Source organism: Poecilia mexicana, unplaced genomic scaffold (genome assembly GCF_051168715.1).
Source record: "Poecilia mexicana isolate PSO_F unplaced genomic scaffold, ASM5116871v1 scaffold_16, whole genome shotgun sequence".
Taxonomy (NCBI): Eukaryota; Metazoa; Chordata; class Actinopteri; order Cyprinodontiformes; family Poeciliidae; genus Poecilia; species Poecilia mexicana.
Window position 1 is genome coordinate 11,448,732 of NW_028263385.1, and position 22,082 is coordinate 11,470,813.

Genomic DNA, 22,082 nt, shown 5'->3' on the forward strand with positions numbered 1-22,082 from the left:
AAAGAAAGTTTTGAAATGAGTCATGGTGGTCTTGTTTGAGTTACATCACAAAAAACCTGTTGATCTTCATGAACCACAACACAGCTTATTTAAGCATATGTACACCCATGCACACACGTATATTCACATACACTACGGTTCTTCAAATTAAGACCTCAGTGGTTGGTTTCCTGTAACTTTTAGGGTCTATGCACACCTAGAAAGTCCTTTAGTCCAGACCAAAAGCGAACTTCATTTTTTTTTCATTTGGTGCGGTTTGCATTCAAATTGTGCTTTTTAGCAAGCGGACCATGCTTTATAAACAAAGCCATGCTGGTTACGATCACTGCTGCCATTCGACAGAAATAAAGGGGGCGGGAGGGATCATCACAGACCTGGAAAAAACAAACTTTGGAAGTCCTGCTTGTTGCATTTTTATTGTACACCTTTGTATTGTTATTAAAACTGCAATTACTGTCAAAAGGATCTCATACAACGCAGGCTTTGCAATGTGATATACATTTTGGAGCAGTATTGGCAAATTCGGCTGCAAGCTCAATGAGGTGAGATGAGGTGCTGCAGCATCGCTAAGCAGAAAACTACGGATCAGATACGTTTCAGAGGATACAGTAGCAAGGTTAGCAGCACTGAAAAATTCATTTTTACCATAATGCCCAGCTCCGGTGGCTCATGATGTCCAAACACATGTACATTTCCTGTATTTGGTTCAGATAGAGGCCGGTCTGTATTTACATCTGAACCAAACCATACTAGAATTAATTTAGGAGTGGGGCAACATCACCTCAAAAAGTGGGTCTCGGTCTGGTTGTTTGGTCCGCACCAGGATTTGCTTGTATTATATTCACACCTGCACAAAAAGTCAAGACCAAAGGGGAGATTCTCCAAATGTGTCAAGTGTGAGTAGATGTGTCTGAGCATCAACACACCTGAGTCAAATAATGAGGCCATTAGAAGGAGTCTGGAGAACTTGACTGCACACTAATTAGGAAATTCAGCCATTTGATTCATGGGTGCTGGACCACTGATGCATCTAAAAGTTCTTTGGTCATTCTCTGCATACAAAAACGTCCTTCTGATTCCTCATTTGACCTGTTTCTTACTCCACTCATATTTCTCATTCACCATCCTACCAGTACTTTTAAAACAGCAGTTTCTCCACTGAGTTAAATTCAGTCTGAATAATTCCAACTCACAATATACGTCACAATTAAAGTTTATCCTTAAGAGCCGGTAATCAGACTTACAAGGATAAACCGAATCCATCTACACGTTGTCTTAGTCAGTAAAATTTTTCTCAATATAATTTGACAAAAAACACAAATAATTCTGCTCTTTTTGTTTCTATCATTCAAGTTATATATAGCGCTACTATATGCTGGAGAACGGTTGTGTTTTTTTGTGCACGTGTGAGATCGTTTCTCACACATGAGAGGATTTCTGCTGGAGAGGAAGGCCGACCAGCTACAGACTCCACATCTGTTTGTAATTATACAATCTGCTGGAGCTTTAAGAAGCTGTCTGCGACCAGTTGTTGCACAACATTCAGTCTTTCCTCATAGAGTCAAGTCAGCCATATCTTGTAAATATTTACTTCTTCACAGTTAGCAGTAAATAACTGTGCTTTGCTCCATGTTTACTCTTTGTGCTTTTTTTGCCTCTGAGGTGGAGCTCAGTCTAATGGCTTCCACGCCTCCCTCCCTCGATCCTAACGTCAAACCACTTCCTTGTTATGATTCCGTAAGGATATCCATTCCCTCCATGATCATCCACAGCAGCTCTCTCACTCTCAGCTTGCCTGCTCTCTGATGCACTCTGTTCGGGAACCATTTGGAAATTACCCGGGAACTCAGTCAGTACCAAACATAACCAGGATCACTCCCTCCCTTCAACATCTGCTCTCCTTCCCAGAACCGTAAGTCATTATTGCTTAACTGCTTTACAAAGATTAATTTCCAAGTTGGCCTCACCTTTCCTAACCATTAGACTTCCCAGATCCCTTCTCCGGATCAATCTGTACCCTCAGTTCTCTCTCTCTCTCCCCATTGAGAATCTACATCTCATTTTCAAGAGGGACCTGGGCAGAAGTCTGGAACACGTACACAACAACCTGGTTACATAACCTGGTTATAGCTCTACGTCTAAGTAACATATCTAAGCTCAGATTGTACGTGTTTGTAGTGACCAAGAGAGGTTGCCAAAAAAAAACAAAAAACCTACAGTTCTAGAAATCCATATTTTTGACTCTTCTTGAAGCATCACTGAGAGCTCAGTTTCTCTTATTATGTCTTTTGAAAAATTGAGGAACAGCAGCAACATTATCATTGAGCTAGCTTTGCTTGCTATCAACCCTGCATAGCAAAGAAAGACCATGGATAGCGCCAGAACTATTGACACCTGTGTCTTCAACAATAAAGACAACGGTGCATGAGTTGGTAAGTTAGACTTTTTTTTAATCCTCTCTTACCAAGAAAGAAATGGTAAGTTTTTAAATGGTCACGTTGTCCTTTTGTTTGTTATGAACATTGTTAGTATTGCCTTAGTAACACTGCAGCTCTATGCATGTGCACGTCAGTGTGTGCTTAAGGTGTTGCAAAGAACAGCAGACTACTTGCCTTACTGCATCCTTCATGCAACCAGTGCTTAGCCTCAAATGAACAAATAAACACCATTGCTGTGGCCCAGTCCTTACTGGGATAGTCCAAATATTAAACGTAGTTTAATTAAAACAGAGCAAAACCTGAAAGACTGAAGTAATTCAGAAAACCAAAACTTCCCACTTGAGTTTTTACTAAATAACTCCAAAAAAAGGAAACATTCTGTTTACAGAAGTAAAGAAATAGCTGTAACCCCAACTTCTGTGTGGTTGCAAAGCACTTCATTGCAATCAGAATATTTTTCTCATGAGAATCGACTCCTTTGAATGTTGATAGATTGATTAACCAAACATGTGGCCGTATTATCTACTTACTTGGAATAAATTGACAGAATCTAAGAAAAAACAATCTGTTGTCTGACTGAACCCAACATGTTGATTAATAACTATGTCGGCGAAATTAACTTTGCCTTCTGAAACTTTTCTGTCATCCTAAGCATTACCTGAATCCTGCAACAAATTTTCAGATTAGGATTATGCGACTCTACAATTACGTCACAGCAGGAAGTTGAATGAGCAACACTGATTTCAACCTCTGCATTTGGACGTATAAATGTGACCAAATGCATTTATTTTTAATATTTTTTTCAACCTTGGTAACTTGACTAAAAACAAAACAGAATTTTAGGAAACAAAACTAGCATGTGTTTTGTTTCTTTCACTTCCTTAATTTCTATGGTTTCATAGCGTCCTATTTAAACAAAGCTTAAATTTAAGAGCACACTTGCTGTTTACACATTTAATTCCTATTAAGAAGTGTATATTTGAAATGGATCATATTCTATTTAGATGTAGTGTGCTGCTATTGGTCACATGGAATATATCAATCCAGTAACTTCCGAACCTTGAGAGCTAATCATTTGTGACAAGTTCAAAGTGTGCCAAGAGCACCTTTGTGGATATTTAGATAAACCACTCTGTTCAGCGGCTGCATTTTGAACCACAGAGGATACCAGCCTTCCCCTAACATGTGAAAACTGTGATGGCACCAAAGACAAAGATACAAACAGCTTTGCTCAAACAAAGTCTCTTAAATAGTCTCGTTGCAGGGTGGAAAAAAACAGACACTGCTTCGTGTTTCGCAGATACTTGCGCTTCCACCTGCCTCTCTGACCACAAACTGAAGAAATTACTGCAGAGCAGACAAGGAGAGAAAAGGTGTGAACAAACAGGAACCTTTTGCACATAAGCTGAGTGAAGGGGAAATAGACATTTAAATGCAATGCTCTGACAGGTGTCATGTTGCATGCATCTGTGGCTGTGCAGACGGGAAAAGCAACACCATGAAAAAAAAAGGTGTGATGATATATCTGAGGTTCTGAAGAGAGTGACAACCTCTCTGAAAGGGTATCTGATGAAATCATTAAACGAGAGATTTAACACAGATAAGAGGCACAAAAATAGATTAAGAGTATTTTTTATAGCACTTTCATTATGATCGGTTATAGATAACTTCATTCATTCAAATTTCACTCCTTTGGATTTGACTGTGTTGTCAGGTGATTGATTACAAAATGTTTTCATGCTGGTATGAATCAATTTCCTATATTCCCCCCTACTACATTGAATAGCCTTTTATTCTCTTAATATGTCATAAAAATAAAGGGACAGACAACATAACCATGATCATATATTTAAATCCATCCTTCTTATCTACAGTTATTTTATTTTTTATGAACTTATGCGAGCAATCCAGGTTTCATTTGCAGAGAAATAGGTCTCATTATGACTAATGTCAAGTTCTAGTTTCATGTTTGCTGTGCTTTGCAGTTGTCTTGTTTCTCCTTCTCTTGCAGTTTGCCCTCTTATTTATGTGGAACTCCATTTCTTTGTTTACTTTTTTTGGGGAGTTATTGGTCATAAATTGTTGAAGGTGAGAGAACAATAAGGTCCCCATTTTACAAAATACTGTAAAAGTCAAACCTGTGAATAAAATCCAGAATTGTATTTCGATACTTGCAAAGATTTGGAACGACACTGGTCACAAGGACATTTTGTTTTTCTTGGTGGGAAAAAATTTAGAATCAGTTCTTGGGCATGCACTAATTTTCTAAGTATTTGAAATGCTCTTCATTTATTCAACTTGATCCTCTGTTAGCATGTAAATTTCTATATTTTCTCTGACTTTGCAAAATGATCTTTTGTGCCTATTTTCTTCATTAATATTTCACTCCTTTGAACGTAGGAATTTTATTAGCAAAAATAACCCTAAAACGCTCCCACATCATATGTTCTCTGAGTATCTGCTGACAATCCTTCACTATCATATTGGTTAGCAGCGCATAGGTTTAGAAACTGGTTCTTCCTCATGTGAGGTTAGTGCGCAGGGCAGCAAAACCAGCACTTTTTCTTTTATGTTCAGCCCGAGCCAAAAGAGCAGCTCGTCAATCAAAGTCTGGTATCTGTTGGAAGTGTTTACTGCAGTGGTGCTCAAAGTCAGTAGAGGGCCAGTGTCAGAGTAGCTCAAATTGTTGAGAGTATGAAGTATAAATACATCAAAATCGGCCAAGCACTTCTGGGGCTGTTTACAGAGGCTACAGATCTTGGTACGGCTATGCTGAGTTCGAGTCCCATCCTCGATTCCTTTTGCCGTATGTCTTTCCCTCTTGCTGTCAGATTACTGTTGCCTAAAGGCCACTAGTGGCAAAAATTATGTATATAAAAAACAAACAACAATTGACACCGTAGCATCATTTTTATTCACGTCCCGAAAGTAAAAAAATAGTTATGTAAATTGACGATGACTAAAGATCTGTTGATTAATTGCCTTGAAGCCAGTATCGCTGCAGCAGATTGTCTTCCTTATAAAAAAAGTCCTTCTTCAGGGATTGGGTTGAGTTCATGCCAGGGCCAGGATAAAATGGCTTGCTGCAATGTGCCAACAGTCAAACCAACATGGTGGTTGGTGGTTTTGTGAGTTTATGATGTGTCGGGTAAATCCGTTCTGTCTTTCAAAGCAGTTTTTACTCTTTGTTTCTTCTTTCAGTACAGAAGGGTTGCTGATGATAGCAGATTAATCAGTATCAGTTCTATTCAAATTGTACTGCTGAAAGCTTTCTCTCTGTTACCAACTCCAGATGTCTGTTGTTTTTCTCTATGTCTGAGCCAAAGTAACATAGGCATTTGACAATAGCTGTAGTCTTCTTGCATACCTCTAAAGCAGTGCTTCTCAAACTTTTTCAGGCTGAGGACCAAAAGAATCGATTCGCTTGGGAACAACACTCTCAACAGGTATGACTTGGCTTCCTCCGATCATATAAGTAGTGCTGATGTTGTTTTCGTTCCACTGGTGTTTTCAGTTTTTCTCTTGAGTGACCCAGTTTTAAGCCATGTCTCCATTCTTGTTTTTAAACACGATCCTTTGGTAAGCTAATTGTACGCGTCACACTTTGAGCTCACGTCACGGCAAATCAACAGTCGTTTACAGGCAGTACCCTGCGGGCAGCAAAGGGCGGCCGTGGACCACCAGTGGTCCAGGGACCACAGTTTGAGAAAGGCTGCTCTAAAGGGTGGCGCCTCCCCCCTCCATCCTCAGACACCTGTCTAAATGTCATATCAGACAGCAGATGAATCAGTTGTATCAGTTCTATTCTATTCTAAATGTCATATCAGACAGTTAGACAGTTTTGTTTGATTTGGACGGGTTGTAGTGAAATATGTGAATTTCGCTCTGGGACTAATAAAAATATGTACATTCATTCATATTCATTAGTATTTAAACTTTACTTTCATCCCACATGTAGTACAAGTTCGATTTGACATTTAGCATCAAACTACGTATGAGAAAACAGAAAACAGACCAATATAGTTTCAGTGACTTGACAGGGCAGCAGAGAAAAGGTACTGTAGTGCAGTTTTACCATAGCAAGTAAAACACAGACTGTATTAAAAAATAAATCACCACATAGCATTCTGTCTGGGTGATGCAGTGTTTGGGACAGTGACTGGAGGTATAAAGTACATGAAAAAGAGCAATAAAACTAGTTAAAAGTTGAAAGCTTTAAGAACTATAACATTTTCAATGGCAGTTTTTGTCAAAAATTGGTAAATAATTGCTCTGGTGAGTCACAAACAGACTTTATCAGTCATTAATCGGGTCTCAATAATTTCTTGCTCCTTCTCACTGTATGAACTTCCAAATGAATCCTCACTTAATGACTTGAAATTGGAGCTGGAGATTGTACTATTGCTTTTTTTTTAACTCTCAAGTTATTTTGTGATGCACTGAAATAAGTTGGCGCATTTTAATCACCTATTTTTCTTCCTTAATTTGATCTCAATGTATTTATCTCTAAACAACTGCTGAATGTTGGCCAAATCAAAGAAAGCTGAAAGCTGATGAAACTTCCTCTTCTGAAAAGGAACTAGCAAAGGAAAATACTACGACATTAGATAAGTATGAAACGTGATTTTCCTGAATTAGTGTGTACTCCATGTGACTGGCCAGGAGACTCGCACATGATCTAAATTACAAAATTATTTAAATTCCTATGAGAAAAGCTGACCTAAGCCATTCCAAATGTCAATCAAAATGTTCAATAATAACATTTTGTGAACATGTCAAGAAGTTGTAACATCTTACACTTCCAGAAACTACTGCAAAAAAATAAATAAATCTGATGCACTGTCTTCGAATCAATATTTTTATGATTGAAGGTTATTTATTTGAACAAAAATGAAATTGTACAACTAATTTAAATGACCTAAGGGAACACCCAAAGACACAAAATGTGACGACTGATGAACATATCCACCCAGCTACAAAGCCAGCACTCAGGATCAGGCATTTCTCTTCAAGACATTTCTTTTAAATTGGTTCAGAATCTGAAACAGTTTGTAAGTAAATGAAACTGATGAGTCAATCTCAGGTTGAGTGTATTGAAATTCTGGAAATGTCATAACATCAGATCTTCACATATTCACTTCTGTATGGTGGTTCCACTTCATTTGTCAAGGTAAGGCTATGACCTACACAGATAACTTTACGCGATAATATTTCCCATTCAACATAATTTCAAGAGTCACAATTTTAAGAAGCTGAGAAGACTTAAACTACTTCTTAAGTAAAACTGTGCTCTATATACCATACAACATATGCTCTCAAGATCTTTTCTCACCCACAGCAGATCTGTGGCAGCGGAAAGTGGTTTAGTGAATCTGTCAAAATCAAAAACAAACAGAAGCAAAGTTGTGGAATAGTTTGTGTAAAACTCGTTAAACCTGCAGCATTTGCAAACCCAGTTCAGGAATGGTTTCTGAGGTACGTTTTTGGTTCACAAAAACTAAGTTCTGGTGATCTGCTAAACTGGGTTCTGCATATTTTTTTTTATAGTTGCTCAAACGTTTTTGAATCCATTTGACAGATATGCAGGACAGACCTAAGGTAAAGTCTTTGTCAGTGTTTTTGTTGGTGCTTTAAATAAACCTTAATTAGTAGGATTTCTTCAATTAGATTTTTTAAATACACAAAGTTTAATGTTTAATAAGAAAAAAAAGCTAAATCCCCCCCAAAGCTACTCCCCACTCACTTGAAAGGTGTTACGTTTGACGCTGTGGTTCTTGCTGTGGTGTTTTTTCTTCCTTCTCTCTCTCCTCGCTCTCTCTGTGGCTCCCCTACATGCTGTTAATAGCGGCACTGGATTGTAATAAGCACATTTCTGCTGAGCACCTGCGAGACCTACAATATTTGACTGATACAAATAGGTAAGTTATTTTCTTCCTTTTTTCATAATTGTCCTACTTTCAGTACATAGTAAGCCATTGATGAGCATACGCAACTTTTTATTTCCTAAGATTGACTTTCAAATTTGTTTAATTTTATGATTTTAATTTTAAGTTACAGCCCAATAAATCTTCCGCATGTTCTGCCATTATATTCTGGAAAGTTGACTTGTGATTCAGCAGGTGTGCAGTTACGTTTCCTTAAACAGTTGTGATTTAATGTTTTAAAGTGTTTTAAAGTGTTTTAAAGCGTGAACATTTTGTTGGTAATAATTTTGACAGTAACTGATAGGAAGTGGTAGTGTGAAATATGGGGCAATGACACCAAAATTGATGGTGACAAATGACGATGTGCTGATAACTTTTCGGTGTTCATAATCCTGAATATTTTTATGCAAATTGCAGAAGATTGTTTATTGTAATAATCATGTTAATAAGAAAAAAAAAGAAAAGATAAATATGAATGTTATTTTGTTATTTTTCAAAAGTTTAAACCATATTTGATTAAACCAAACTAAAGTGTTGCACTCACTAAAGTGAGTGTCATAAAAAGAAAAAAATCATCTTCCTCACAGGCAGAAACATTGTCATGCTTCAGTCAAAACCAATGTGAAAATAACTAAGTTGGAGCTTAACAGACTGATAGCACCCCCATGTGGTTGGATCCAAGCTTAACAACTCAACAAACAAACCAAAGTAAAAACTTTCCTTTTTCTTTACAGATGGAAAAGATGAGCGAGGCTATGAATCTACCAGGAGAAGAATTCTGGTGGAAAGACTATTTTGATAACTTAACAGACTATAGCAATTCTACTGATGGTGACATGGAGGGAGGAGATGTTTGCGACCTGAAGAATGGCACATATTTTGAATCCTTGTTTATACCAACTCTCTACTCGGTGGCGTTTGTTGTTGGTGTCTTGGGGAATGGACTTCTGCTGGGAGTCCTCTTTCAAAGCAGGAAGCGTTGGAGTGTGACAGACACGTTCATCCTTCATCTGGCCATATCAGACGTCCTGCTGTTGTTGACCCTGCCCCTCTGGGCTGCACAGGCTGCAAGTGAAGCCGGATGGGAGCTTGGTACTGCCCTTTGCAAGATTACTGGAACTGTTTTTACAGTAAGAATTTTACAGTTGAAGTGACACCTTGCTTAAAATGTGAAATGTTCCCTGTATTTGATTTTTTGCTTTGATTTGTTTGGATTTCAGATCAACTTCTACTGTGGGATTTTTCTCCTAGCCTGCATCAGTGTTGATCGTTATCTATCCATCGTCCACGCTACCCAGATGTACAGCAAAAGGAAGTCTTGGGTTGTTCATGCGAGCTGCGTTTTGGTGTGGTTGTTTTCTGTCATCCTCTCCATCCCTGACTGGATATTTTTAGAAGACACGGAAGATGTCAGACAAAACAGAAAGTCTTGTGTTCGGGAGTATTCAAAATACACAACAAATCCAGAAAAGATAATGAAATTAAAAATGGCAGCACGTTGGCTGTACCATGCTGTAGGCTTTTTATTCCCTTCATTTGTTCTGGTCTTCTGCTACTCCTGCATCCTGTTACAGCTGCAGTGCGGCTCCCAAAGTCTCCAAAAACAGAGGGCTTTCAAAGTCATAATAGCTGTTGTGGCAGTTTTCTTTCTTTGCTGGACGCCATATAACATGGTACTTTTGGCAGACACAGTTCAACAAAACAACAATACAGGAACATGTGAGACAAGAAACTCTATGGACATAGCTCTGACTGTGACTTCGTCTTTGGGATACCTTCACTGCAGCCTCAATCCCATCCTCTACGCCTTTGTGGGTGTGAAGTTTCGCCGACAGCTACTCAACATCCTAAAGTCTATGGGCTGCAAACTGAAGACAAATATAAAATTAGAGTCTTTCACCAGGAGAAGCTCCATTTGGTCAAATTCTGGAGAAACCTCCAACTCCATTGCAGTTTAAAAGGAAAAATATATAAGCTGCTTGTTTTTACAAAACAGACTCTCAAACATGTTAAAAACTGACAAGAGGACAGATTCTTCTAAACATCGATGAACTATCTGACTGGACAGTGACATTAAAGGACAGTGGCATTTAGCAGATATGTTTTGCCTATTTGCATCTGTTATATGTCAACAAGAAACATGATGTTTTTGTATTTTCTGATAACCAGGCAGCTACCGGTATGTAAGATATGGCGACTTGGGTTACATTGTTACAGTGTTTTATATACTTAAAGGACATTTTGTATATAGTTTCTTATTTTGCTACATTTGATTGCATTAGTTTTATATTGAATGTTTAATTGCAGAAATAAACATTTTTATTCTTAAAAAGTTTGTTTGATTCAGTTTACCATGGAAACTTGCAATCTTTATGAGAAGTGATAATTGTTAAAATAAAAAATAATGGAATATAAGGTTGTCTGCTGTCTTTGTTTATAAAAAATTGAACACCACTTAGTTACCTTGGACAGGTTGTCATTACATTTTTTTCACACTTAGGTAAAGCAGAACATCGGCTTCGTGATTTTTTTTTTGTGGTTTGAGCAACACGCACATTCTACAAACTGAGGAATTACTTGTTCCTTTATGTCTGGCACCACATCATTTTCAGGAATTCCCACAGCTCTTCTTCCAGTTAAAATCAATTGATAAAATCTAAATACATTCATACTTTTGCTGTTTGGAATAAAACTCAAGATAACACAGCTGCACTTGTTTCTGGATTGCAAATAAACAATCCAATTTAAACAGGAAAAAATGAACCTTAATTTATTTTTGTCAATTGTAGAAGATGGGGAAATAAAAAGGCTTAAAGAAATCTACAAAAGTTCCCTGTTTGTGGTCTTGGTCAAGAGGGGATTCCTTCTTTGACTGGATAGTTCCTCCTTCAGTTCTATTGTAAGCCATCCAGAATCCTTTCAAAGCCATTTCTGCCCAGTTTGTGTGACCTACAGCATCCAACAACATACAGTTTGGTAAGATAATTTATGCTGTGTTTACTTTTTAATGCTCAGATCTGATTCTTTTTGTACTTAAATTAATTTATAAAATTCTGTCATTGATTAAAGAAAAAAGTTTGTTTCAGTTTCAGTTTAGGTATTTCAAACTAGAGTAAACATAATAACAATAATGAATAAACTACACAGTGTTTTACAAGTACTGCAGGAGTGTTGAAGTTGGAAACAGGCTTCAGGTCTTTCCGTGTGAATTTAGCTTCACAGTTGTTCTGTGGCTTCTCTGGATCCTTCATGTGGTTCAAAAACATTCACATTAAGAGAACTACTAGTTCTATACTGACTGCAACTTTCTGATTTTGACTGTGAAGAGGCCACTGTCTTAGATCACCAGTGTTACCTGGGAAAGACTTTTTCAATCTTTAACTCTGAGCTCAAATGAATAGGTACAATAAATGAGTGAGGAGATTTTTAAGACATTAGTTTGTTATAAATTTTAATGTAGATCTTTGAGTCTGTGGTGAAACACCACCATTGATAAAAAAAGTGGTGGCAATAAACCAATGGGGTCATTTCTGCTTCAAGAAATAAACATTTATTAGACATTTACCGTAAGATCAATCAATCAATCAATCAAATTTTATTTGTATAGCACATTTCAGCAGCAAGGCATTTCAAAGTGCTTTACATAATAAAAAATAAAAACAGCATGTGACATTGAATACAGTGAGAAAAAGAAAGAGATCTGCATTTCTTTCCCAATAGTGCCCACCCATATTTCATTTTGATGTGTGGACCATTTTCACTTCTCAGTTTCTTCTCGGTTTTTCCTTCTATAGTACACTGAACTCTTCATTCAGCTGTAAACTGGACAGGATTCCCAGTACTGGTATCTTAGTGAATCACCATTGGTGGGAGGAAAGCTCTAGCCATTTTGCTGCTCTATGGCCCAAACCTCAGGCAAATGTATATTTGTCAGGAGGCAATTTAAACAGAAATTTTTCATGGATCTGATTTTTGCTGAGATAAATCCATGGTGGGGCGACCACTTAGACTTTTGATACATCTTATGGTTGGTTTCTAACTTCAGAACTCGATGAACAAACCAACACTAAGTAAAACAATCTTCCTTTCTTACAGATGTGAATTATGGAAGCTGCTGTGACATCATCAGATGAACATCCATGGTGGGGCGATCTTGTAGATGATTTACCTGATTACTATGGCAACGATTCGTTTTATGAAGACAACGGTTACGAGGATGCTGATGTTTGCGACCTGACCAAGAGTATAGATTTTGAGGCGGTGTTCATCCCAGTCCTGTACTCGGTGGTGTTTGTAGTTGGAATCCTGGGAAATGGATTGTTGATAGCCGTGCTAATGAAGAACAGGAAGACCTGGAGCGTGACAGACACCTTCATCCTTCACCTGGCTTTGGCGGATGTCCTGCTGCTGCTGCTGCTGCCGCTCTGGGCTGCACAGTCTGCGAGTCTGGCTGGATGGCCCTTTGGCACCCCGCTCTGCAAGATCACTGGAGCCGTGTTTACAGTAAGAATGTACAGTGAGGAATATTAGCTGAAAGTGCAACTATGTCTCAGTGTTTGCCTTCTTTTTACTTTCAGGTCAGCTTGTATTGTGGGATTTTCCTCCTTGCCTGCATCAGCGTGGACCGCTACCTTTTCATCGTCCATTCTACCAAGATGTACACTCGCAGGAAGCCCTGGGTGGTGCAAGCCAGCTGCTTGGTGGTGTGGCTAGTCTCCCTGATCCTCTCCATCCCTGACTGGTACTTTTTAGAAGCCGTGGAAGATGTGAGACGAAGCAGAACAGAGTGTGTTCATAACTACTTTAAGATTAGTCCAGAATATTTCTATATCTTGAGAATGACAGCCCGGTGGCTGTACCACACTTTGGGCTTCCTGCTTCCTTCATTTGTTTTGGTCTTTTGCTACTCCTGCATCCTGTTGCAGCTGGGGTGTGGCACCAAAGGCCTTCGAAAGCAGAGAGCTTTCAAAGTCATCGTAGCTGTGGTGGCTGTTTTCTTCATCTGCTGGACTCCACTTAATATCACACTCATTGTGGACACAATTCACCAAAACAACGATAGTGGAACAGCATGTGGAACAAGAACATCTCTGCAGATAGCTCGGCTGGTGACTGAGAGTTTGGGATACCTTCACTGCAGCCTCAATCCTATCCTGTACGCCTTCGTAGGGCTGAAGTTTCAACATCAGCTGCTGAATATCCTGAGGTCTATGGGCTGCAAGCTGAAGACTAGTTTAAAATCTGAATCTTCCTTTTGGTCTGAGACAGCTGAAGCCTCAAGATCCATTGAAATCTGAAAGAGTACATTGAGGAGCTTCAATGTACTCATCATCAGAGGCATAAATATAATAAGTTTTACCATTTTTGTCTAAAGGAATAGCCAAATATCCAGACATAAATATCGCAAAAGGTTGTGGAGAGATAAATGATGTAATTTCTCTTAAGCTTGCAAAGTAATGTTCATCTGAATACATGCGTGCATTTTTGCTCAGTCATATCAAACCTCCTGTTTCCCTTTATGTAGAAAAATTAATTGGTTGCAAACACATGTACCTATTTTTCATTTACTCCAATGTTATTTCTTTTGCAGTTTACATATCTATACTTTGTCTTTATGTTGCAAAGGTTTGAAAACCAAAGCCAAAATTCTTGTTTGTTAATACAAACTACGTGAGTAGAGCTGATTCTGATTTTCTATTTCTCAAATGTTACAAACAAGACACATCTGCTCCAAAAATGGTTTCACAAAGAAAACTGAATCTCTCTCTGCTGATGCAGGCTGCACAAATTAAAACAAGGGATTTCACTTTGAGATTTAAGAGGTATGCAGATTCCTCTCGCATATGATGCAAATCAGATAGAAAGCTAATGACAAAATGTCTCAAGCAGAAATCGAATCACACTGAACCAGATACTTTTTATCACAGTTTCTGTTTGTGGTGAATAAATTGCTTCTGTTATATTTTGTAAGCAGATTAAATAATAATAATAATAATAATAATAATAATAATAATAATAATAATAATAATAATAATAATAATAATAATAATAATAATAATAATAATAAAAACACATTTATTATACAGTTTTGTTTGATAGCACTAGTCCTTCAAAGACAAAATGATTTTTATTTTTAAACAAACAGCTCTTGTGAATCATTTACAGATTACAATATGTGGTGCTACTTTTATAATGTTTCTTTTTGCACAGTCTAAAGTAAATAAATTGTGAAATGTGGATTTAAGCTAGCCTGTTTTTCTGAACTATGAATGCAGAAAGATAAATGTTTTCAAGGAGAGAAACTTTGGCTCAGTTGCAGGGGGAAGATGATGGAAAGTATTTTTTTAATCGGTTTCAGACAAGTGCGGTTGTTTGGATCATTCTTAATTCATCCCACATGTTTTCATCTGGAGTTGAAGCCAGACTGAGAGCACAGCCAGCACCAGTTCTTAAGAAAAACACTGTTTGAATCTGATTTATTATGCATGTCTACCTACGCATTTAGAATCATCCACAAACATTTTATCTAACTGTTTATTTTAGAGGTATTTAGTAATAAATACATCTGTGAGAATATTAATATCAATTTGACACTTCAAGTACGTATTGCGTCTTGAAAAAGTTGAAAGAATAAAAAAGTATTAAAATATATTCATGTTTCATATTACCCTTGATATTGTGTTTTTTGTGTTCAGTGAAAGTAAAGATGGTTAACAATTTGATATCAGAGATATGGGAGAATTACACCCCTTTTTTATCTCTTTTTTGAATAAAAAAGATTTACTCTGGACATTTTGTGTAGTTTTGTTGGGTTATAATATCAGAAACCCTGAACATATGAATCTGTTCATGTTCGAAAGGATTTTTACAGATTTCTAAGAGATCTGCAGTTGGACGAAAACTGAAACGAAGTCCAACATGCTGCCGTTTCTGAAGAAATCATTAAAACCTCTTTTGAAGGAAACTGAAACAAAGTGGAAAAAAACCAAAGCACATCCTCAACCTCAAGTTTCCGTTAAAATGTCAAGAAAGGTGAAGAAAAGTTTCTCTGAGTATGAACCTTATAAACACTCCCACTGTCAGTCTCTTAATTTAAAACCCATTTACATGAAAATGAAACCTCCTTTTACAACTGATCGGGGGTGGAGGGGAAATTACAATTAACAATCCTAGCAACTATTATTCCAAGTTTAAAAACTTAATTCCTGATATACACAAATTTTTCTGTCCAACATTTTTTTATGTCTTATAAAGAATGTACACCCCCCCCCACACACAATTACTTCAGTTATAATTTAAGAGTGGTCAGTGTCTATGCCCATATTAATTTAATGTTTTTAAAGGTTTTGTTGGCTTTAGTGGCCTTTATTTGAAGGTAGTTTGACAGGAAGGAGGGTTATGAGAGAGGGGGAAGACATGCGGTAAATATCACTGGGCTGGGAATCGAACCTGCGACCACCAGCATACGGACTAAGACCTCAATACATGGGTTGTGCTTTGCCCCTGTGCCACCACAGCACCCCTGAAACATTACTTTTGAAGTATGAAACAAAGTTGGTCTCAAATAAAAGAACTGTTGACTTTTAAAACCATCTTGTCTGGCTGTCCAACAACTAATGGTTAAATAAATATTAGAGAAAATTCAACCATTTTCTAATATTTATTTATTTTTATTTATTTATTTATATATATTCTGAGGCAACATTTTTGGTAACCAGGTATAAAAGTTTTTTTTTGACAGATTGACGACTGTATAGATTTGCAAACACCATGAGAAACAGTGATACATCAACAACTTGACTTACAGCTTCCTCGTGTTGCAAGTCCCTCCCACATTCAGCTCCTCCAGACTAGCGGCAGCAGCAATTAGCAAACTGTGTGTCTTCCGAACTCATCACATGAACTACTTCTAAGTTAAAAGCTCCCAACAACAGTTGTAAACAGCATGATGGAGAAACACTGTTGCGATGACGTGCTGAATGCAAAGAAACAGAGGCAAATTTCAAAGCCTCAAATTGTGACCTCTGATTACTTTTAAGTTATGTTTGATATTGAGTTATACATAATTTTTTATAGCAACTGAAGGTAACATAGTTACTTGTTTGTGCTATAAAATGGCACTGTGTGCCTGGAAAAATGCATAATTTAAGAATGTAGACTGAATCCAAACACACGTTTTAATCATAAAGTGCTTAAAACACACTTTCATGATCTGTAAAGTCTTAATAGAATCTTAGGTTTCACTAAAACTAATTATAAAATAATATCATAAGCTTTATGTACTGCTTAAACAAGTCAATGAAATATTGTATGGGAAGACTGAGTGCCTAACATGTCTGTCAGACTGTAAGAGTAAATTTGAGAAATAATCTGCTTCTTAACATTTTCCCACAGCAATCTAAGACATGTTTAAACACCTCCAAAACTTCTGTATTAACAATGTCAATGGTTTGAGAACACTATATACATAAAAACATCTTAGTTGAATTATTCATGTTGCCCAGTGAACTGTTAACATGTAAAGACATGTTCTGTTTCAAGAATTATTTAATCCATTGATTTTCTGTCTGACTCTGCAGATCAGCTTGAGCTAATGGAAGTATAACATTATCACATGATGCTTAGTGCCACTAATAATAAATGCTTGTTGTTCAACTTATAAGGGGATTTCTATCAAGGGAAAAAAAAAAACACCAGGAGGAAGCAGATATAAAATTATTGTACATGAAAAACAGCAGAAAGATCAGGCTACTTAGGGTCATGTTAATGTGGAGGCTACACTGTCTGAAGATGGCGGACGTCCTGACTTCTTATATCTTTATGTTCAAGTTTAAGCGTTTTTCCATTTATGTGATTTTGTCTTCTTAATATCAATAAAATCTGAAATTTATTCTTTAGCATGCATAGAGAAAAAAGTAAAACAAAAAAAAGTCTTGTTTGGTGATTTCATGTTTGAGCCTGACTTATTTTCAGTTCCCTTGTGGAATCACTAAATGCTTTACACAGCAAACAGGATGTCGTCTCTGTTCCCTTGTTCTGAGAGCAGCAACATCTAAAGATCACAGTTTGGTAAGTGAATTTGCAGAAAAAGCTTTCACTAAACTCACATATGAACTTTCAATAACTGTAATTCTAATCTGTGAAAAATAATCTGTATCAACATTTTAATAAACTGAATAAATTTAATATTTTCTTTCAGCGTCACCTTACAAGTGAAAAATCTTCTATTTCTATCTTCTCATTGTTAATTTTCCGTGCAATTTGCAACAAGCAAACCGCACAGAACTGTATTATTTTTCTACATATCCTAGTTTCTTCCCACAGTTTAAATCATTTATGATAAACGAATTTATATTTTTAAATTGACTGTATTTTGTGTGATTGTGTCTTGTCTTATGATGGACGGTGGACAGTTTCCATCCGTCATTTGTAGCCCTTCCTGGCTTTGTCTCATCTGTTATTTAAGGGGCACTGAAGTCAAATTTGGTCACTTTTCTAAACTATTTTCTTTCTAGATCTTAGGCAGGTCATGCTAAAGCACAGAAACAAAATCTAAATTGGCATTTGTGGTTTGATTATGTCATATTCAATTAAAATTTGCAGCTGAGGGAGCAAAATTTTGTTTTGAAAGGGTATTTTTTGTGTGATATTTGTGTTTAGGCTGGCGGCGTATGATGCTTCCATGTCAGTAATCTGAAATTGTTACAAAAAAGTGAAAGAAAAAAACTTAAACACGGCCTCTGAAAATGTGTAGTGTCGACGGTTTTATTCTTATAAATCTGTAAATGAAACAGCGAAATCCCCCAACATAAAAAGCTGTAAAAGGCTGAACAAAAGAGAACTGAAACCTAATTTAAATACCAAATGACTAAAATCCAGATTAAATGTCCTCACTTTCAGAAAGATTTCACTTTCAAATCAAAGACTTGACGCACATGAAAATTGATCATCTTGCTCCATATTCTTGACTCTAAAAGGCCAATGTCACCAAGAGGGGATAAATTATAGTTGAATGGCAGGAGTAAACTGCTGAATATATTTTATAAAATTTACTATATTCTTACCAGACTGAGCAGTTTAAATCTTTAATTTTTCCCAGTCAAGGCTTTCATGCGACTGCGTGAAGTGAACTCTGAATCCTCACTTTTAATAGCTAACAGTCTGTAGTTTTAGACCTGTTAAGCCATCTGTAGTCTCTCAACTGTGTGCAAAGTAATATGCAAAGTCTGCAGTGCATTGTATGAACTGGGACAGGATTAGATCGATACTGATTGGACTATATTCAAGATACAGTTTTAAGATTGTGGTTGCTTCACTGGAGTAACTGGCTATACAGATGGATGTCAAAAGAAAAATGGCAGTTTTCTTTAAAAATGCTGTGCTGTACAGGAAAAAAGATGGTTTTCATTAATGCACTATTGCAACTGTGCACAACACCACTTCCTTCACTATTCTGACTGCTGCTACTCAGCATGGCCTCCTATGGTTTCTTTACTTAAAGAAACAGCACTTATTCTCTGACAACATGTTGGATTCTGACTTAGGAACTCAATAAACAAGGCAAACACTTTCCCTCTTCTTTGCAGGTGTGCATTATAGAAGATCCTGTGACGTTACCAGATGAAGATCTATGGTGGCTTGACAAAATGGATGACTTGAATAATTTCACCTATTCTTATGATCAAGACTATGTAGATGAAATTTGTGACATGACATATACAGAGTTTATAAACTTTGTAAATGTGTTCATCCCAGTTGTGTCCTCAGTGGTGTTTGTTGTGGGGATCCTGGGGAATGGATTGCTGCTGGGTGTACTGATAAAGAGCAGAAAGGTCTGGAGCACAACAGACACTTTCATCCTTCACCGAGCCGTGGCAGACGTCCTGCTGTTGGTGATGCTGCCCTTCTATGCTGTGCAGTTTGCCAGTGATGCTGGATGGGTGTTTGGGTTGTTCTTCTGCAAGGTCACTGGAGGTGTTTTCAAGGTAAGTGCTGTACAGTAAGAAACACTGTGTAAAAAATGAAAACCACTTTCTGTGACTGATTTCTTTTTATTTTCAGATAAATTTATATTGTGGGAGTTTTCTTCTGGTGTGCATCAGTGTGAGCTACCTCCTCTCAATCATTCCTTCAACCAAAGAGTTCATGAAGAAGAAGCCCTGGGTGGTTCATGCCTGCTGTGTGGTGGTGTGGATCCTCTCCGTTCTCCTCTCTGTCCCTGAATGGATCATGTATACAGTAACGGGACAAGAAAAAAGTAGATGTATTTATTATATGGATGGCCTTATCCATAACATTTCACTCGGGCTGTACTACACATTTGGATTTGCGTTTCTCTTAGTCGTCCTGGTCTTTTGCTTCTTCTGCATCGTGTGGCAGCTGTGGTGTGGCACCAAAGGCCTTCAAAATCAGAGAGCTTTCAAAGTTGTAGTAGTTGTTGCTGCAGTTCTCTTTCTCTGCTGGGCACCGGTCAATATTACTGTTTGGGTGTACAACAATAGTGTACATCATTGTAATAGATCTCTGAACATAGCTTTGCTTGTAACTTCTGCTCTGAGTCACTTCCACTGTTGCCTAAATCCCATTCTGTTATTGCTTGTGGATGTTAAGTATCGGCAACAGCAGCATGTGTACCAAGACATCGAACTGACAGCTCAGTTTTCTTAGAAGCTACTAGAGTACAGCAGCTAAGTGGGAACACAATATTGATGAAGTAACATTTTATTTTATCTGCCTCTCATAGCTTCTTCTTTTCCTTTTTCTGGCAACCAATCAACACTGGTGAACTAAAGAAAACATTGAATATGCTGTGATTTTTTTTTTTTAATTTTTATTCTTTTTACATTTTAATTAAATAAGTGTTTTTGTACTTTGTTTCAGCACCACAATTATACAACAGATGGTTTTGAGACATTAGCATAAGGTAAATGAAAACATATCAGTTTATTGAGAGCATTGTTTGTGTCCGTGAGGCTTTTTCTGATTTGAGCCCGACTGGGAGTTCAATTATCCATTCAAAGCCATACTGAGCGGTCAGTCCACAGCCTTCAGTCCACATGTCTCTAATCATTGCAGTTTTCCATCGATCATAAATGTGGCATTTTTTTTTATAGTTATCTTCAATTACAAAATCATTTAGCTTTGTAAGAAAAATGTTAGAGAAGAAAAGAAAGGAAAGTCACAAAATTCTGATTTGTATCCATCATTAATTCTGCAAGTAAATTTTAAATGTTTGTTTTTTTAATCAGAGCTGGCCATATGTTATAAATGAAGTGTTTGTGTTCTGGAAATGTTAATCATGAAACAAATTGGGGTTGGCGCTCCTTATTTAAATCACAAATTCAATGATGATTAGCAAAATTTTGTTTCTGAGAATAAATGACAAATAGTGCCTGCTGTTCATTTTTATATTCAGAATTAAGCTCAATAAGTAAAATATGCATTGACGAAATGTTTGCTTAAATAAATTAAAACCTAGATCATGAAAAAGTATTTTAACAGACACATTCTTACATGTAAAAATAAATGTTAAAAGCTGACATCTGCCAGTTATGGTAAGAACAAAATAAATAAATAAAAGCCTACAAAAGTTTAATGTTTCTATGAATTTCCTCTGTTGCAGTTTGCTTGTTCCCCTGGTGCCTCAGTGGGTTTCCTCCAGTTTATTCCCAGATCTCACAATGATTCTTTTTAAGTGTATTAATTAAGAACATACTTGGTGTGTGGGAGATGTTTGGCCTTAAGATGAACAGATGTCTCCACTGTCTTCCCCCCCCCCCTGCTCCTAGTTTTAGATCAGTTTGTTTAAGAAAATAATTTGCTATTATTTGAAGTTTATTGCAAGAAGTGTGTGATAGAATACACACGTATACAGTGTAACAAAATTCTGCGCAGTGTAGTTTAGTGGTGTGACATTATGTCGTGTTTCAGCAACAAACACGACATAAAAACACGTAAAACACTTAAAAAAAACATGCATTCACCTTCACAATCTGCTATAAATGTCACTTAACATTCATTTGTAAATAAAAAGTTTATGAATCTATATGCTGTGAATTCTTTTACTTCCCCATCTGTTCCCATCTGTCACACAGGCAACGATATTCATCCGAACCTTTACAGAACAGAGTGACAGGAAATGGTTTATAGAGGGAAAAAATCCCCACTAAGTAGCATTAAAACTTCAACAAGAGACAGCTTCAAACAGGAACAATGTAGGAAACCATCAGTAAAAACATAAACGGTGAAGGGTCATTACTTGATTCTGAAAGGCCTACAGGAGGGAAACTAGGGGAAATGTTGAAGAAGATTTTAAGTTATAATATTTCTATAGAAAGAAACTGTTTGGCTCGATCTTCTTCGATCCCAGGTTCTCCCAGCGGGCCGCATGTAGCCACAAAGAAAACAACAATGAGTGCAGACGTCACAGAATTACAGAGTTTAATCCAATAGAAGACAACGCATAAAATTACAACAGAAACTGCAGAACAACAGAGTCATACATTCATTTACCTGAGACAAAGAGGATAGAGGAAAAAAAAAGGCAAAGACGCTTCATTGGAGAGTGCTGATGCAAAAAAGCAAAATAAGGCAGCAATATGATTTGTTACTCCTGTGTACAAACTTTTATAGTAAAGGCGTGTTTTTCCTCTTTAATATATTCAAATAAGGTGTACCTCTGCTTGACCAACTGGGACCTCCTTAAAATTTGCTTCCAAGA

The 22,082-nt window shown here is 37.1% G+C and overlaps 3 protein-coding genes across 5 annotated transcripts; all 3 read left to right on the forward strand.

Annotated features, from left to right (window-relative positions):
- Positions 1-1,584: 1,584 nt before the first annotated feature.
- LOC106916834 (C-X-C chemokine receptor type 3-like) lies at positions 1,585-15,152 on the forward strand. 2 transcript variants are annotated; one of them, XM_014985396.2, is made up of 4 exons: positions 1,585-1,912; positions 5,837-5,884; positions 12,458-12,865; positions 12,940-15,152. In XM_014985396.2, the coding sequence occupies exons 3-4, from the start codon at positions 12,467-12,469 to the stop codon at positions 13,657-13,659; spliced, it is 1,119 nt and encodes a 372-aa protein (XP_014840882.2). In that variant the 5' UTR covers positions 1,585-1,912; positions 5,837-5,884; positions 12,458-12,466; the 3' UTR covers positions 13,660-15,152. The 2 variants fall into 2 exon arrangements, with proteins under 2 accessions (XP_014840882.2, XP_014840884.2); XM_014985398.2 differs by lacking the exons at positions 1,585-1,912; positions 5,837-5,884 and adding an exon at positions 10,847-11,338.
- On the forward strand, positions 5,936-10,777 carry cxcr3.1 (chemokine (C-X-C motif) receptor 3, tandem duplicate 1). 2 transcript variants are annotated; one of them, XM_014985395.2, is made up of 3 exons: positions 5,937-8,356; positions 9,097-9,492; positions 9,583-10,777. In XM_014985395.2, exons 2-3 carry the CDS (start codon positions 9,097-9,099, stop codon positions 10,318-10,320), a joined length of 1,134 nt encoding a protein of 377 aa, XP_014840881.2. In that variant the 5' UTR covers positions 5,937-8,356; the 3' UTR covers positions 10,321-10,777. The 2 variants fall into 2 exon arrangements, with proteins under 2 accessions (XP_014840880.2, XP_014840881.2); XM_014985394.2 differs by having other exon boundaries at positions 5,936-9,492.
- A 1,734-nt stretch (positions 15,153-16,886) lies between the features above and the next one.
- Positions 16,887-21,407, forward strand: LOC106916832 (C-X-C chemokine receptor type 3-like). The gene is made up of 3 exons (XM_014985392.2): positions 16,887-17,431; positions 18,949-19,347; positions 19,424-21,407. Exons 2-3 carry the CDS (start codon positions 19,009-19,011, stop codon positions 20,027-20,029), a joined length of 945 nt encoding a protein of 314 aa, XP_014840878.2. The 5' UTR covers positions 16,887-17,431; positions 18,949-19,008; the 3' UTR covers positions 20,030-21,407.
- Positions 21,408-22,082: the final 675 nt, after the last annotated feature.

Excerpts from the sequence above, each read along its gene's own strand:
- cxcr3.1 (XM_014985394.2), top strand. The coding sequence starts at position 9,028 with ATGTGGTTGGATCCAAGCTTAACAACTCAACAAACAAACCAAAGTAAA. Across the intron at positions 9,493-9,582 it reads TTACTGGAACTGTTTTTACA|ATCAACTTCTACTGTGGGAT; the intron begins GTAAGAATTTTA and ends TTTGGATTTCAG.
- LOC106916834 (XM_014985396.2), top strand. The coding sequence starts at position 12,467 with ATGGAAGCTGCTGTGACATCATCAGATGAACATCCATGGTGGGGCGAT. Across the intron at positions 12,866-12,939 it reads TCACTGGAGCCGTGTTTACA|GTCAGCTTGTATTGTGGGAT; the intron begins GTAAGAATGTAC and ends TTTTACTTTCAG.
- LOC106916832 (XM_014985392.2), top strand. The coding sequence starts at position 19,009 with ATGGATGACTTGAATAATTTCACCTATTCTTATGATCAAGACTATGTA. Across the intron at positions 19,348-19,423 it reads TCACTGGAGGTGTTTTCAAG|ATAAATTTATATTGTGGGAG; the intron begins GTAAGTGCTGTA and ends TTTTATTTTCAG.